Source organism: Lipotes vexillifer, unplaced genomic scaffold, assembly GCF_000442215.2.
Source record: "Lipotes vexillifer unplaced genomic scaffold, Lipotes_vexillifer_v1.1 scaffold717, whole genome shotgun sequence".
Classification (NCBI taxonomy): Eukaryota; Metazoa; Chordata; class Mammalia; order Artiodactyla; family Lipotidae; genus Lipotes; species Lipotes vexillifer.
In genome coordinates, this window is record NW_006798707.1 from 4563550 (window position 1) to 4580865 (window position 17316).

At 51.7% G+C, this 17316-nt stretch overlaps 1 protein-coding gene across 1 annotated transcript in view; it reads right to left on the reverse strand.

Annotated features, from left to right (window-relative positions):
• CAPN13 (calpain 13) overlaps positions 1-17316 on the reverse strand; it is an 83722-nt gene that overhangs the window by 22947 nt on the left and 43459 nt on the right. The window contains exons 10-19 of the mRNA XM_007470896.1: positions 16583-16725; positions 12860-12871; positions 11337-11539; positions 10286-10328; positions 9876-9926; positions 6394-6451; positions 6239-6297; positions 4556-4624; positions 2492-2567; positions 781-909 (exon numbers count right to left, since the gene is read on the reverse strand). Of these exons, the coding sequence (XP_007470958.1) occupies positions 781-909; positions 2492-2567; positions 4556-4624; positions 6239-6297; positions 6394-6451; positions 9876-9926; positions 10286-10328; positions 11337-11539; positions 12860-12871; positions 16583-16725 (843 nt within the window). The remainder of the gene's footprint in view (positions 1-780; positions 910-2491; positions 2568-4555; positions 4625-6238; positions 6298-6393; positions 6452-9875; positions 9927-10285; positions 10329-11336; positions 11540-12859; positions 12872-16582; positions 16726-17316) is intronic.

Here is a 17316-nt window from a genome sequence, read left to right on the forward strand (position 1 = left end):
CCCACACGCCCCTGCCCCCTGCAGCTTCCTTACACTTTGTACTCTCCACACTTGGCTGTGGGGATGCGGGGGCTTGTTTTAGCAGGTATCTCGGGGGCACCTCCCTTGTCCAGCTGCGAATTCTCTGGAACAAGACTGTGCGTCTGGCTTCTCCTTTACCCTCCCAGCGTTCTGCTCTTTCCACCTTGTTAACTGCCTGCCTCAGAGCTGTGGGGTCAGTGCCACATGGCAGGAGTGGTGCAAGGATGTGAGCATAGGCCAGATCCCACTTCGACCTCAACCACAACAGCTCCATTTGGAGCTATATTGTGGCTTGGGGTTTCACGTGAAATGTCATTTAAAACAAAGGGGTGTGCTGCTATAAAGTGTCAAAACCTCTGGCCTACATAGCTGGATTTCTGAGGCCTTGTGGGGGGGACCTACGGCTCCCACCTACTCGCTGTGTGTGCAAATCCTTCAGCAGGGATCAAACCCTTCGCTGCATGACTAAAGAGTAGGTTTAAACCATAAACACAATCTGGAGAGGGGCCGCAGCGATTTAACCCAGCTCCTGAGAGACGTGCTAGTAGGGTAATGAGGAAATGAGCGATCTGGGGTGGGGGAATGTCCTGGGGAGAAAAGGGTGCAGAAGGGAGGTTGGGGACTCCAGGCAACTACACCATCACACAGGCTAATGTTGGCTCTGTCCCTTGGGACGAGCCCAGGCCTGGGGCTGGAGCGCATTCCTGGTCCCCTCCTGTGTTCTTTGTGAAGGTCTCCAGGATGGCCCCGGGGTGACACTTGTCATGGCTTCAAGCCGCATCAGGATGCAGACCAGGCTGGGGAAGCTGACCCTGCCTGTGCTGTCGCTATAGCGGAGTCTCATGAGATCCAGCCGCTCATTGGTGACAGAGATCCCTGCAAGGAAGTCTGAGACCCAGGGGGAGCCAGTGAGCGGGGAGGAGGTCGGGAGTTGGGGTGGTCCTGTCCTCAGAGCGGAGAACTCAGGTGGTGGCCTCAGGTGGACAGGAGAGAGATGCCTCGCCCTCTTCGAGTCCTGTGATCGTGCATGTCTAGTTGTGAGCTCCAGGGAGGCACTGACCATAGAACCAACGACGGCAGACTGAACATCAGGGGGGCCTGTGTACCCTGGTGAGCCATCAGAACACTGTAAACCAAACCATCCATCAAGGGGACAAGCCTGGTGGCCTGTGGGCCCCATACAGCCAGAGACATATTCGGTTTCTCCTGCAGAGCTCATAAAATGTGAATTTGAATGCCTTTAGATAGGGCATGCCTCTGCAGCTTGGAAGTTTTCAAACTGCCCCCTCAAATCACATCCATCAGCTCTGTTGCCCCTTTCAGTTACCGGGACTGGCCCCTGCCAGCTTTTCAGCCAAATTCCAACTATTCTCTTTCTCCCTTTTATTATTCTGGAGTCATTAGTGAGGTTCTCCTTTAAAGGTTTCATCTTTCACTGGCATTCAGTGGTTCTCAGAGTGTGATTCCCCAGACCAGGAGCTTTGGCCTCACTAGAGAACTTGTCAGAAGTACAAATTCTTGAGCCCCACCCCAGTCCTCCTGAAGCAGAAACTTTGGGCAGGTGGTGAGGCTCACCAATCTGCACTTTCACAAGCCCCCAGGGGTGCTGACTCAGGCTCAAGTGTGAGAACCACAGCCCTCGGCTGTGAAAAGTAAGGTGAGGATAGAGGCTGAAGCCGGGGTGCGGGCAGCAGCTCAGGTTTTTACCCTCTCAACAGGCTGAGAGTCCCCGGGAGGGAGACCCGTGGAGGCTGCCCTTCCAGCAGGGGACCTGCTGGAGCCTGATTTTACATTGTATTCAGGAAGGTGGCAATTTCCTGACTTAACCTTTTTGTGAGCCATTTCCCCCATGGGTACAGTGAGGATAACGATTCCTGTCCTTCCCAAGTTCCAGAGCTGTTGAGACAATCAAATGAGGTGACGTGAGTGCAAGTTCTTGCTGAAATAAGCAGCATCTGTGCCCTGCACTGTTATTTTCATTCTCCCGGGACTGAAAGCTCTTGCCTCCTTGAAGCAGACAGAGGCCATTTGATTTCACTTAGCCCCAGACCCTCTGTAAAGAGAGCGCATCAGTCCACCTGTGGGTATTTAACCCTGATGGCCTGGATGCTGAGATGGAAGCATCTTCAAGGCAAGCTAGATTTCTGGTAGGGTACCAACCATGCGCGGTCATTTTTACACAATTAGAGCTGTGCTGGGGAGAGGAGGCAATCAGGAGAATTGACTGGCAGGCAAGAACTCAGGTGGGGGAGGGTGGAGTCTGCATCTGGAGCCAGGAGGCTCACAGACCCAGTGTAAACCAGGGGAGGGCACAAACACTGTGCTCTGCTCTCTCCCCGCCATGCCCGGCACCTCTCTACCAGCCTTGCCTATAGCATGCTGGGGGCGAGGGCAACACACACACACACACACACACACACACACACACACACACACCAGTCATCACGGCTCAAAGGGTTGCCGGCTTTACCTGTGTCCTTTATGGCCTTCCACAAATCCGAGCTCGGGAAAACTCCAGAGTTCTTCCGGGAGTTTTGGAAAACACTCTGATATGGGAGAAAAAGCAAGAAGCCCGTGTGAGCCCCAGTGTCCACCTGGGAGAGGATGTCCTGGGTACCCGGGTAGAGGGAGGTCACGATAAATCTCGTTCCCAACCCTGGAGGCTGCTTCACTAAAACACGAGTGGGCCCAGCTCAGAGGTCGGCAGGGTGCATAGCTGAGGCCGGGGTTGGGGAATGGGCTCTGCTCGATAAAGCTGACTGCCCGGCCGTCAACTGCAGGGCGGCGGGTCCCTCTCCCAGGCCCGCACCTTCCCCCCGCCCCCCCCACCTGCTCTCCTTCCTCTTCCTCACCCCCTAGACTGGGCTCCTGCTGCCCCAGGAGGCTTCCTCCTTTCCAGGGAGGTAGAGAGCTCTCTAGAGTTTGCCTAGGGTGGGGTTAATAGCACAGACGTTACAACCAAATTGCTGAGTATAAATCCCAGCTTTACTATTACCATCTGTGTAACCTGGGTCAAGTGACCTAACCTTTCTAGGCCTCAGTTTCCCCCTCTGTAGCACAGGGCCAATTACACTACCTACCTCATAGGTTCGTTGCAAGGAGTAAATGAGCACATCTTTATAAAGCGTTTAGGAGCGTGCCTTGCACGATAGTGAGTGCTGTGTAGGCAGCACTGAAGGTACGTGAGAACTGCACCTGGGACCAAGCACGGCCGTGGTGTGGAGTCACCTGAACACCCCGATTTTGTACAGGGCGGCTCTCCATTTGCCCGAGACTTTCTCCCTCCCCCTAATTCTCACTCGAACCCTCAGGCTCCTCCTGCTTCCCAGGTGAGGACACAGGTGGGTGAGTAACTTGCCTTGAATGAAACAGGCAAGCACCGCAGGACTGAACCCGGGACTCCTAACATTGGCCTATGCTCACTGCTGCCCAGGAGCTATTTTAAAGCAAAATACCCCCAAGCAGGTGTGCAGCTGAGGCAGATCGTGGGAGCCGGTTACTGTGAAATAGCGGCTTGACAACTTTTTTCAGGCCTTAGTTGGCTTTTGTGAGTTCAGAGACTTAGCGTGTTCTCAGTTAGGTACGGACTCATTCATTCAGTCACGCATTCGTTTGGTCATTTGTTCAGCACTTTTGAGTGCCTTCTGTGTGCTGGACACTGTGGAAGGCCCTGGGGAAAAGGATGAATATGAGAGATCCCTTCCCGGGAGGACCCTGCAATCTAATGGGAGGACTGTCGGCCATTGCAGTGCCTGGTGAGAAACCAAATGACCCCAATCAGGGATTAGGTGATATAAATAAATAATATGTAAATTGAAAGTGTTTTTATTTTATTGTTGTGGGTTCAAGTGTTAGGAGCTGAAGGGGGACTCACTGGGTCTTAGGGGGGCGGGCAAGGCCCCCAGGGGAGGCCCCTTAGGGAAGGGGTTTTGGGGCTGGACCCACAGGCTGGGTGGGCATCAGGCAGGCTCTGAGTGCAGGGACGGGAGAACAAGGAGTCTCAGAGCTGGGGTCCGGTGGAGTGAGCGGGGTGAGGGAAAGGGCTTCTCCTGGACCCCAAAGTGGGTCCCAACTCAGAGGATCTTATGTATAGCTGATGAGTTTCGACTTTGTCCTGAGAGCAACAGTGAGGCCACACTGAGGCCACAGACCACAACTGTGATTCTGATGTATGTTCTGGCAGACGGAGGGGAAGTGGATGAGGGGCACTAGCGGCCTAGGGGATGCTGCAGTGGGCCCGGGGAGCAATGAGGAGAGCAGTGCTAGCTGGCAGTTTTAGCTACAGTCACTGTGACCCGTTTCTCCTCCAGCCTCCTAGAGCGGTCCTCAGCCTGCCACCTGACCGGGCATTGCCTCGTGCCTTCTAGTGGTGCATGTACAGATCCCCAAGCAAAACAGGGGCCCTCCTTGAGGGTGGGGGTGAGTCTCCTTTCCTTTCATAGCCCTCAACCCTGGTGTAGGATCGGGCTACCCTGTAAACATATGCTAAACCAGACAGAATAAGAGTGCTAGTCAAAAGGGAACATGCAGGTACCTGGCAGTGGACAAGACAGCTCCACAGCCTTGAAAACTCTTCTTGGTCAAGCCGCCCGTTCACCTTCAGCTGGTGGGGAGTTAAGAGTCAAGCAGTCCTTCGTGCAGTGAGCAGAGAGCAGCCCCACCCACCAACTAGTAACACAGCCAGTCCAGCGTCACCTGGATGTGGCCCTACACCAGCTGGCTCTTGCTGTATCTGAAAGGGACCTGGCTTAGATTTATTTCACAGGGAAAACAATCAATTGGAAGGAGAAGGCGGCCCTGAGAAAGGAGAGCCAACATCACGTGTGCCCAGGGGAAGAGGGCGAGCCCCAAACACAGCCTTCACCAGTTGGGGTGGGGCCCCTGGCAGGGGGGAGTGGGGAGCAGCTGGGGGGAGGACAGCGCCTTGCAACTCCGGAGGCAGCATGAGAGGTGAGTGCACCCGCTAAGTGTGCGCCAGTGGGCGGACCGCGTTCTGTGTATTCAAGTCAGCCCTGGCCACTCCATACGATGGGTTTAATGAAAACTAATGAAAAGAATGGATCTCTGAGGCACTGGAGGGGAGCTGGTGGGTGAGCATGAGGAAGGGTAGGAAAGACCTGTCTGCTTTGCAGGGGTCCTGCAGACATGACCTCCCCAAGGGCTGCCTGCCCCAGGATGTGGGGCTGCCAAGGGCCATTGGACTCATCTGCAGGGATGAGCAGTGTCTCTGGGTGATTCCAAGCCACAGCCAGCAGAGACAGGGCCTGACGGATGATTTCATCAGGAAGGCCTCTTGTTTGACAATGGCTGGCTTCACATCCCCAGTCGAGCCTTGTTAAGAGTGAAAGAGCCGGGGGATCCGTGTCACCCCAGGGAGACGGTGCACACCCAAGGGAAGAGCGCTGCAAGGCAGCAGCTGGGGGATACGCCCACGAGGAGCCAGAGGGGAGATGGGGCAGGCAGGGGAGAAATGGCTCAGGGGAGAGTGGAAGTCAGGACGGGAGGCAGGAGACCCGGGGCTGGGTCCCAGCCCTGCCACTTGTGGCCACGGAACGTGGGCAGGCCACTGCACTGTCCCAGCCCAGTCTCATCTGCAAGTGCAGCATGATAGTAATAATGGGGTGTAACTGCCATGCAGACCGAAGGGTTTTCTGCAAGCGTTGGTGGTTGTTGTCTTTGTTGAACTGGGGGCTTTGCTGAGAAGGAATTTAAATAGTGAGGACTCCTCCAGTGCTAAGGAGAGGGGTGTAAGGAAGATAGTTCCCACTGCTGCTACAAGGAGGCAGTGAAGGATAATGTTAGAACATAGACTTCGGAGGCTGAAAACTCCAACTGTAAATCCAGACACAAATTGTGACTAGCTGTGGGATCTGGGCTGAACCCTTGTTTCTTCCATTGGATCATGGGACAATACTTCTTATATCACAGGGGTTATTGCAAGAATTACGAGGAAAAAAATATATATCAGTACAGTTCTTGGCACGCAGTAGACGCCTGATAGGTGGTAAGTTTTGTTATTGTTGCTGTGGCTGTTCTGGAGAGCAAGTTGGTGCAGAATCCCCAGGAGCCCAGGCTCCTTGGTGAGCCCTCAGAACCAAGAAAGAAAATAATGAGGGTGAGAAAAGTGTTCCCCAGTGTCCTAAATAGACCCCTGAGGAAGCCCAAGGAGCAGACAGGCTCTTAGAGCTGGGGGAGGGGGGATAACTGCAAAGGATACATCCGTCAGAGCCACAATGCTCTGGCACTCATCCAAAGAGAATGTGTCCCCTGGAGGTCCTGAGGGGGAGAACAGGAAGGACTGAAATGTCAGAGGGTGGCATAGGACTGGTGTGACCATGGGGATGGGGTTGGGGCCAAGAGGTCCTTCCTTACCTTTTAGGAATTCCTGGTTGAGAAGGCTCTGAACCTGGGTAGCATCAATGTCCAGCCCCTGATCCAAATGAGGAAGGGATGCAGGAATCACATCGGTACCCAGGAGCAGAGGGGCACACCTGCCTGACCGTAAAAGCACTGGGATTTCTGAGCACTTAGTTCCCATCTCACCTTTGTCATGAAGCCTTCCCTCGCGCCCTCCCTCCCTCCCTCCCTTCCTTCCCTCCCTTTCCTTCCTTCCTTCCTTCCTTCCTTCCTTCCTTCCCTCCCTCCCTCAAATATTAACAGCCCAGCAAACGGCAGGGGTCAAGTTGTGACCCATGGCCCCTAGGGCTGCACAAAGAGGGTAGTTCAGTCCAAGTAAAGTCTCTACAGGTTGGGCCCTGGACAAATGGAGTATGAGGGGGAACCGGGAAGCCCCTCCCTCCCTCCCTGCTTCCCTCCTTCCTTCTTTTTTTTTGGCTGCGTGGCATGACTTGCAGGATCTTAGTTCCCTGACCAGGGATTGAACCCGCGCCCTCGGCAGTGAAAGCGTGGAGTCCTAACCACTGGACCACCAGGGGATTCCCATGAAGCATTTCCTGATTGCTCCAGGCCCTGGTGATAACTCCCTCCCTGAACATCTGTAGTGCTGATTACTTCTGACATTTGATACCTGGTGTGGGTCACCTTGCATTTCTCTATTCATTACTGGGCTGAAAGCTGTGTTTGCTTCCCCCCGACCATACCTGGCACTCGGGAGCCCCTCAGAAGTATTGTTGAATGAATCAATTCAGCCCTACAGGTGTGTTCCCCCATCTGCTTCCAGAAAGGCAGTGAGAGAAAACATGACTACTGAGTGCGTGCGTGCGTGCGTGCGTGCGTGCGTGTGTGTGTGGCGAGGGGAGATAAAAACACCAGGAATCCAGGCTAAGACAAGTTGCTCTAATTGAGCACATAACTCAGCATCAGTCTTCCCAGCCACAGAAGCAGAAAGGGAGACATTATGGTTTTCCTCGGATAAAAAACGGGAAGCAGCTGAGGTTGAGGGGAGAGAAACATTTCCTGGCCTGAACTTCGGAAGGTGTTAACTGCCTTCACTCTTCTGTTCGGGACACTGACCCCAACAGTTTTATGGGCAGCAGATTCCGTGACGATTTGACAGAGAAGCAGAGCCCATCTCCATGCATCTTCTACCCAGCCTGGTAAAAAGCCGAGGGCATGATGGGACATCACCACCCTGGGGAAGCTGATCCGCGGGAGGAGTTGGAGTGAGGGCTCCCAGCAGGTGGCTTTGTAGAGGGGCACTAGGTCGGGAGGAAGGAGGTGCCTCCTTGGGGTCTTCTGAGAACCTGTACCACACAGACAACAGATAAGCAGTCCCCAGGGTGGCCTCACCACCCAGAACACACAGCAAAAGCGGCCCTACAGTTTGTCCTTACTGGAGTCCTTTAGCCGGAAAAATGACCCCCAGTGATGTCACCAGTGCAACACATCCTGCCAGCATCTGAAATTGGCCCTCAGGTCATCCCTCCAACGTCTCACTGGTTGGTCACGTCAGGGAAGTTGGTGTTGTGTGCCCGCCATCAACTGAGTTTTTTCCTCGAAAGAATCATGACACCTCACTATAAAGAGCAGTTGCCATGGTGAGGAATGCCAACTTACATGGAGTCACGTGAGAATGTAAGCAGCTGTGGGGCATGGATCACATCCCCCACACTGGGACAGCCCCTGACCTGGTCCCTGCACCCAGTAAACACCACAGTGTTGGAAGAGATGGGGCTAGGAATGGAGATAAAGGTTGCCTGAACAAAACGCCCAAAGAATCGCACGTCGGCCTCTACCACCTCAATGGAAGATGCCTAAGGACTGATGCTTTGCTTTCCTTGGAACATCCTAGGGTATTTGTACATGTTTGCTGATTGAATAAATGATAGATGATGGATGTGGCCTGTCCCAAAGGCTAAGTGTGTCCTTCCTTTTCCCACAGGCGGACCCTGGGTTGTGGTACCACCACCACTACTATGGCTGATAAAGGGGTACAAGAGATTGGGAGAGAGGACAGAGTGAGTACATGGACGAATATTTTGCTCTCAACTTTCTTTTGAGGACACAACCCCTGAGGATAGTTTGCAGGTTGTGCAGAATGATGCCAGGTTGGCCCTGCTCAAGGGTATCCACCAAGGGGTGAAAAGAAGTTGGAGTCCAGTCTGGGTTCTACTCTCGAGCCACGCACCTTGGTGCAAGGCTCCATGTCTCTTCTATTCTAATTCCTACAATGGCCTCATATGGGCTGCCAGTTACCCTCTATGAGAAGACATTTGGTTGTTGTTTGGAAAAGTCCTGATTAGGGAATCTGTACCATTTATCATATGACAAATTATATTTTTTATTTCAGAGGTGCAGGTTCATGGACCATGTTGAGGACTTTGCCACCTGCCCCTGAAGGAAGCTTGGTCTCACGTATCCTAACCGGTCCTGCTGATCACCTAGGGGAAGTAACCTTGGCTAGAGCATCTGCTCTGGGGAAGTGAATCTGTCTTAATTCAGTGCAGATTGATTGAACACCTTCTCTGTGCCAAGGACAGTGATAGTTATTGGGGACAAGGAATGCATACGATGTCATCCCTGCCTTCAGAAGCTCACAGACAGGGGACATTCACCATAGTAGATCCCGTTTTGCACCAAGTGAGTGCTTTCAGAGTCAGCCCAGATGTGGGCCTGAATCCTGGGCTAGTGTTGATTTCAAGGAGGTTCATACTGAGCTGTTCCCTATAACATGTACCCTCATGCCAGCCACATTCTTCATCTCTCCTTATTTATATCTCTGGGCCCAGGCTACCTGAATAACTTCCCTTTGGCTGCCTTCTGGTTACCAATGCCCTGTTAGCCTTCTGAATGCCTGGCATCTTCCTGTCCTTGGCCCCTGCCTGCCCAAGGCTGGCATGGTACACTCGATCATCTATATGGCTTTCCGCTTCCCACACCGACATGACGACTAATGGTAAAAGGCCCATCGTGCAGAGCCCTTGGCAGTTGGTTTTTTTTCCTGACAGGTCAAGGAGTTCTTTATAACGGCTTATTAAACCATTAAGAAAATCCCCTGTGCACGTAGGTGGCTTGGCAGGAAGAAAGCTGTTGGTGCTTTCTGAAGCTGGCCAGCTCCTGAGAAGGATGCCAACGTTGGTGGGAGGTGGCAGAACGGGAGAAGGAAAGATTTCAAGGGGTGTTGCCAATTGCTTGTTTAAAGATTTAAAGAGCTCACTCCCCTGTAATCAGGCCCTTCTTTTCCAAACTACACTTCACCCCAGATGTCACCCAGGTGGGGCGCCCCGTCTCTCCAGATCAGTTCTGGACATCCAGGGAGAGAGGCCGACACGACCACCCATGAAGTCATCTTCCTCTCTCTATCCTGATAAGGACCTGGGAGAGGTTTCCTTCCCTCTCGTCCCTCCATCACCTGTCCTATGTAGGGTCCCTCGCCGTCATGCTAAGTACTGTACCTGCTGAGCGTATTTGTAGAAAATGCTTCGTTGGGAGCCATTTCTGGACGACTTGCCTGGATCTAAGGAAGAATAGCCAACATCAAATTTCTGGGGAAGGAGGCTGCCTGTCTGATACGGTGAGGGCCCCAAAACCTTCCACCTGGATCTGAGACAGAGGCTTCATCCAGCAATTGGATCAAACCTTTTTGGGGAATGGGAAAATGGAAATTTGTGGAAGGAAGATGGTTGGGTCCAGCCTGGCCTTCAAGGCCTGGTCTTCTCACCTCATCCCTGCCCCTTTGACCATCACCTGCCCATTGTGGTATCTGTGCTTTCATTGGTCAGTGGTGAGGCAAGAAGGAAGGAGATAGAAGCTCTTGGGGAGGGGACGTGACCCGGTGAAGTTTGCCAACCAAGCCTTGCCGCACACTTACCTGCAGTGGTCTGAGGTTGAGATTACCGTCCAGGTTCCTAGAAAATCAGGGGGACAGTGTGACCAGGATGACCAGCTCACTATTCAAAGGAGGCTCACGCTTACATGTGGCAGGCACCCCTGCAGGCATTGGGCATCTATGCCAAGGACACACGTGGAGAGCCCTCAGCACAGCAAGCTGTGAAGTGGGCAGCCATGGCAGTCAGCAGACAGACGAGCATCGTGACCTCGTGTCCAGTCTTTCAGGTGGCCCACCCCTGGTTTTCAAATCATTTTGTAAACTGTTCCTTTCACAACCAGATATATGTGTATCGTAACCCCCATTGCCAGGATGGCAAATAAGATTTGTCTTAGGTTCCAACTCTGAATGGTGGTACAGTTACCATCTGGCATTCTGGACTGAGAAGGCCTCGTCCATGCTCAACTGTAAAGGCTGCCACGATTGTAGTGATGTCTGCCTCGGGGCCAAGGAGGCATGAGGTGCCCAGCAGGGTCTTCACTGCAGTGAAGACCCTCCACCATCAGACTATCACTCAGGCCCATCTCTCACTGTGTCCCTGATGTACCCCACATTCTGTCCGCATTTCAGACAATTGCCATGCACGCCACGTACCACCTTCCTGTGTGTATGGACAACATTGCTCATTCTTCAACGAGCCCCGTGCTCACCCACTTCCCTGCTTCTGCTCATGTCTTTTTCCTCCACCTGCACTGCCTTCCCCTGGGAAACACTGTTAGGTTTTCCATCAAGGACTAGCTCACATTCCATGTCCCCCAAGAAGCCTTCCTCTGTCCCTCTTGCCAGAAGGGAATCCCTCCACTCTGTCCTCCCACACGACCCTGCACTTCCGTCAGGCAATGGCCCCATCCTGTTTGTGGTCTACGTATTGGTTCACAGACTCTCTCGCCTCCACTTTGTGCTGAGCTTCTTGAGAGCGGGGGGCCGTGCTGTGTCCCCCGCAGAGTGTGTTGCTGCACAGAATGGTGCAATGTGTTTTTATAAAATTAGGTAGAATAAAACGTTTAGAATCCCAGAAGTTCTGTACCTGTCACTGTCTGGCATCTTTAGGAAGATTCGGAGCAAGAACTCAACTCCTTCTCTGCCTGCGGAGGCGACCACCACATAGGTCCCAGGGCTCAGGCTGAAGCACTCTGTAAGGTTGCACGTGGTTTCAGAAACGATGCCCTTCTCAGCAATTCTGAATTTGGAAAAAAAGGTGGACGGCAATCTCTCTCGGAAATGCTGGAACTGGAAGAGACGTGATGATGGTGAGAAATCCCCTCTGTGCATGGGCCACAGCTACCAGGAGAGACCCCTACCTCCCAGACCCCTCTCCATCCACCAAAACAGCACTACAGGCCCTGAAAAGGGAGACACTGCTTACCCGAAGTCTCGAAATGCAATAGAGTTCAGACGGTTATTTAATATAGATGCTAACACTACAATGAATGACGGGAAATATGATACGTGGTTTTACCTCATTAAATCTTACAGCATCCTGGGCTTCTGGGTTTATCTCCCTGCTTATATACAAAGACGAATCATGAAAGCTAGTGAGATTGTTCCAATACTGAATTAATTCAGTAATTCAAAACGTAATTCAGTATTGGAATTTGGAGTCCTTTCTCTCTGGACCCTTTTGCAAAGCACTCCTTGGACCCCTGCAGCACTGCGGGGCTGGAGTCCTTTCGCTCCCTCCATTTCTCCCTTCCAGTAAAGCCCTGAAATGCCTTCTCACTGGAGAATAATAGGCCCTGATCATTCTCCTTTTATTTCGATATTTTCTTGGAGATAAAACAATAAATATCATGCAATTCCTATTACTGGACGTCACATACATATTACATGATAAAAACCCCTTACTAAATAAATTTTCCCCAACGCAACTGAGATGGGGATTCCATTTAGAATGGTCACGCAGCACGAAATGATTGCTTGTGAGCTCTGCCTTGGGGGGGAACAAGGAGACGGGGAGAGGGTCTTTTCAAGGGGTGGGAACCAGGCTCGGGTGCAAGGCGAGGCTACTGTTGCTGGTGTGCATCGGGGCGCTGGGCAGGGTCTCCAAACCGATGCTGCTGACATTAGCAGCAGGGGGGTGGGGAGGGAGGTGATGTGGCTGTAAGAAGAGTTGGAGGATGTGCCTTGAACTTGCATTTGCATTGCATGCATCCTGGTTGTGGTGGGTTTGGGGGCTGACAAAGAATACAGGAGGCTAAAGATCTACCCCCCCCGCCCCACCAGGGACCCATGAGCCCTGTCTCTCATCTTTAAAGGAACGGGCAGCGTCAATCTTATCTATCAGGGGCCAAATGCTTGAGGATGGTTTCATGGTTGCATTCCCTCTGCAACGTCAAACCAGAAAACAGCCTAAGGGATCCAGCTTTAGACAAGGACAGCTGAAACATTCCCTGCGTTGTTGACCTGTTTGGAAGTTCTAAGCTTGTATCTATTACAGGACATAACAAGACTGAATTGGCAACCACGGAACAGCAAGAGACACGTTGAGGTCAAGGGTGTTGGAAGAGGCGTAACCATACGGACAGACGGCAGCAGGGGCGGTGGCCATACCTGATAGTCGATCTGAGGGAAGAGAAGAAAGGCAGGTTCAGGAACCCAAACTAAAACCCAAAGGCGAGCAGATCTGAGAAGGCTGGCTCGGGGCCCTGTGTTCCTTTTTGTTGCACTTTCAGCCTGTTCCCTGGAACACCTGGGAGTGAACAGGGATCATCACTCATTCTCTGTGCAGAGCTGTGACAAAGGAAACCCAACTGCTGTAGGGAGCATGAAGGGGAAAGGAAATTGAAGGGGGAGGAAGGTGTCTGAGAAAAGGAGACTCTCCCTTTCTCATCTCAGCTTGGTTACTCTTCACAGCAGTGATGATAAAATTGGAAGGAAAAGAGACAGTGATGGGAACTGGAGGTAAGACAGAACCTGGGTCAAATGTAAATTCCCCAGAGTTGGAGCTCCAAGGAGAGGGAAACTGTTATTCCATCAGACCACTGTGAAGCATGATGGGATTTGTTCTAGCATTCCCCTCCTCCCAATCACTGTACCTCAGTGTCTGTAGGGATGTATGTGTGTGTCTGAATGTGGAAATACCTATGTTTCAGTCTGCCCACGCTGCATAAGGAGGCACTGAAGATGCAGTCCCATTTTTAAGCCACTTCATGATTTGCAAAGTATTTGCATGTAATGTGTTGAGTTGTCACAGTAATCCTAAGCATATGCTAGGCTCCGAAACTGAGACTTTGCAGTCTCAGTAGCAGAGGTGAGAACAGAGCAAGCTGTGTTGCTTCCTTTGTAATTAATACCCACCACCTCCATGCACTGTCTTCCACAGTTGGCATGGGTTTCAGTTCTATCCTACTGCTGATCCTGGGCTCTGCTTAGGTGTACAGGCCATTTGATTTGCCTGGGCAGACTTATCTGGAGATCAGGAATGAGCTGGAAGGGAGGTGGAAAGTTCCAGCCTGGAGGGGAATGGAGCTTATCCATCCTTGCTCTTTTTCTCTGTCCTGTCTTCTCCCTGCCTATTTGTACACCACCTGTGTTTGGTTTGATGCAAGGCAGAGCAGTGCTCCCATAGCAGTTGGAGAGTCACAGGCCCATGCCAAGTTTGCAGAAATGTATGCAGCTGTCACGTGGGCAGCGCTGTACCCATGAACACCAGTAGAGCCCTGCAGTCTCAGAGAGCCTAGATGCTAGCACCAACATAGCCTGTTTCTCAGCAGAACTGTCAAAGGAACCCAAGTGTCTCTTGAGTTGTCAAGGTCTGGCCTGTTCTTTGGTGTTTAACTCGATCAGGATCCTGCAAGATCCAAAGGGATCTCCAGGGAGCCTAAGGAGGTCACAGGTCTGCATGCCCCTTCAGCAAAACGGAGCTGAGAAATAAGGTATCTCTGGCCGAAAAGTAGACAAATGGGCTTGGCAGCATTTAAAAAAACAGATATGATTACAATATTGCCAGGGTTCCTGAACTGTAAAGACTTTGGGCAAATCAGTAAACACAAGGCTGCTGTGTTGCTCGGCTCTGGGGCACTAGAATCAGATGAAAATATGAACAGCACCCCCAGTTTTTGTGCATGGGGAGCAGACCTCATATCCTCTCTGGACTTCTGTCTCTCATTAGGAAAGGGAAGAGTTGGTTGAGATATTCTTGGGAGTCCTGTCTGGTTCAGGACTTGAATTGTTCAGTCCCTGCTGGTAGACCAAATGTCTCAGTCCCTTCCTAGCCCTTCCCAACCCCTTTCATTTTGTTCTTCTCAGAGGTGAGATTAGGGGACTCTGAGGATGAGGATCCTCTTAGAAGGTACCTGAATCAGTTGGGATCCTTGGCAGAAAACAATGGAAACTAATCCAGGGTGGGATGAACAGGAGGTCATTTATGGGAAAGATAAATCAGAGTCAATGGGAAATCTAGAGAATGCAACTCGGAAGGTGGGCAGGCATGAGAAGAGGTGGCTACACAGCTGGACACCACCACGGGATCTGCCTGCATTGCTGTCCCAAAGATTTGCTGCAAAGAATCCCTCAGCTGGTCCTAGCTCCTTTAGTTACTTTCTCAAGACTCAAGGCCTGGAGTAACCAAGAACATCTAATCGGACAAGCCTGGGCCACAAGTCTACCCCTTTGCATCCAACGGCTGGGGAGAGGGAATATTTGGCCTCTTTGACTGCTGCAGTGGGACACCAGGCCCTGCCTTTCACCAAGGTCCCCCCCCCCCCCCCCCCGCCCCCCCCCCCCCAGCCTGTTCCAGCCAAGCACTGTAGACCCTCCCAGTCTCCCGGCCCCAACTGCCTCCTCTGGAAAACAGGATGAACGTTGGCATGCAGGAGGGGCTGTGCACTCATGGTTCTGAGTACAGCTCCTTGCCTGGACCCAGACCCCCCCCCCCCCACCGCATGGAAAGGGTGTTCATGTGCCTAGTGGTGATGTGGTCCTGGGACCACAAGTTCTGGTATCGGGCACTCCCCTGTCACCACCCAGCTGCACCTTGGGCAGGTCATCCACGCTGACTTTTGGTTTCCACATCTATAAAAGCAGGAGTACTGGGGTTTTTGAGACAATGAATGTGAACATGTTTGGAACTCTGAAGTTCTCTGTCAGTGAGGCCTTCGCATTAGAGTGAACCACAGCCAGAGCACAGGACTGTCTCAGGACCCAGGAGCCCTGCCTGTCCATGACGGGGCTAAGGCCCTAGTTGTGAATGTTGCCTTAGTCTCAGCGAACATTCCTGGGATCCTTTGTAGAGCTCCAGCCACACAAGTGATGGGTATGTTTGACTGAAGGCTCGAGGGACATCTGGCACCCGGTCCCCAGCTCTGCCATTAACTCTGTGTCACTTCATGTCACTGGGCCTCAGTTTCTTCACCTCTAATATGGAGACAGGGGATCCCAGCATTTGATGGTTGCACGATCTTAGTTATCCATGTTCGTGCAGAGGGGCTGTGGGGTGTAAGATTTGAGAACCCTTCACTTTATCTGTGGGATGCATTAAACTATTTGGGGAAGGAGGAAGGAGCACAGGTTATCAGATTTTCTTTTGTAACTCCTTTCTTTTGCATGGTATTTAGAAAAAAAAAAAAAGGAATTCCCTGATCACCTACTCACAGTTAGTGTGTGTGCAGGTGAGTGTGTGTGTTGGGGGTTGTGCGGTGGGATGGCCCCTTAGGAGCTGAAGGGCTGTCTGAAGAGCCATCAGAGGGGAGGGGAGGCTAGGTGGAGAGGAAGACCTGGCCTTGGATGAGTGGCCAAGCAGATGCTCGTAAGCCAACCACGGAGCTTTGACCGATTTTGGTGTAAGCATAAGAGAAAAACGTACCTCCCGGCTGTACACCCAGGACTGTTTTTTTCCTTAAACTCCTCCCAGAGTTTAGCCAATGATTCTCAAACATTTCTGTGTATAAGCAGTCCCTGGGGAGCTCATTACAATACAGATTTTCAGGTTCTGTCCATGGAGATCAGGACTCAGAATGTTTGGGGGTGATCCCAGGAACCTGCACTGTTGCAACAGCTAGTCTTGGACCAGACTACTTTTTAAGGAACAAGCATTAGAACCTGCACCAGGAAATGCTGACAATTGACAAGGGCAGGAGGTGTGTCCCACCTGTAATCTCCTTTGTCTCAGGTTTTCCTGCAAATTTACGGAGTTGGACCAACTGAACTCTATCACCCTTTGGGTTTTATTTCTGAGTCTGCAGCTGGGTGAAATCTCCCAGCCTAGCTAGTTGATTTCTGCAAGGTGTACAGAAATGTCCTCAAAGGGCAAAGCCCGGAAGCATGCTGCCTTACCTTGAACACCTCGGACTTCGGTGGAAATGTCCTGTCTTTTGCCTTTAAATTTTGTGGCATGACAAAATTGAAGGACATGATGACATTGTTGTTTTCCATGCTTTCTGGCACAGAGAAGATGTACTGCATGTCCCTCTGGGGTCCTGCATGAAAAAGGGCGGTGATTGGACTTCAGCTCATCTCTGGCATTCCAGGATGGGACTGTGACCACTTCAGAGAGCCAGTTCAATGGGTTGTGATGGAAACTCTGGATTTGGGCTAATAGACCTAAGGCCTGGGTCCCATTCCCCACAGTTACTAGTTGTGACACAACCTTCTTTATTTTGTGAGCCTCAGTCTCCTCCTCTTAAAAATAAGGAGGGAAAGTATAGTTCCTACTTGGTGAAAATGTTTCTTACACTGTAAAGTTGAGGGCTATTTTTATAATAATAAGTGGAATTCCAGAGGCCTCAAGTATGCATTGGTGACAACCATGGAGCCATGAAATGATGTCAATCCCCCAAGCATCAATGGAGATGGAAGAAGAGAGGCAGAGAGATGGCAATTCATAGAACTCTGCTACCCAAGAGTCCTCACCAAAGCCAGAGGGAGACAACTAACGTGAAAACCATTAGATTCAAATGCATGAGAGATCGGGACTTCCCTGGTGGTCCAGTGGTTAAAGATCCACCTTCCAACGCAGGGGAGGCGAGTTCAATTTCCGGTCGGGGAACTAAGATCCCACATGTCGCCGG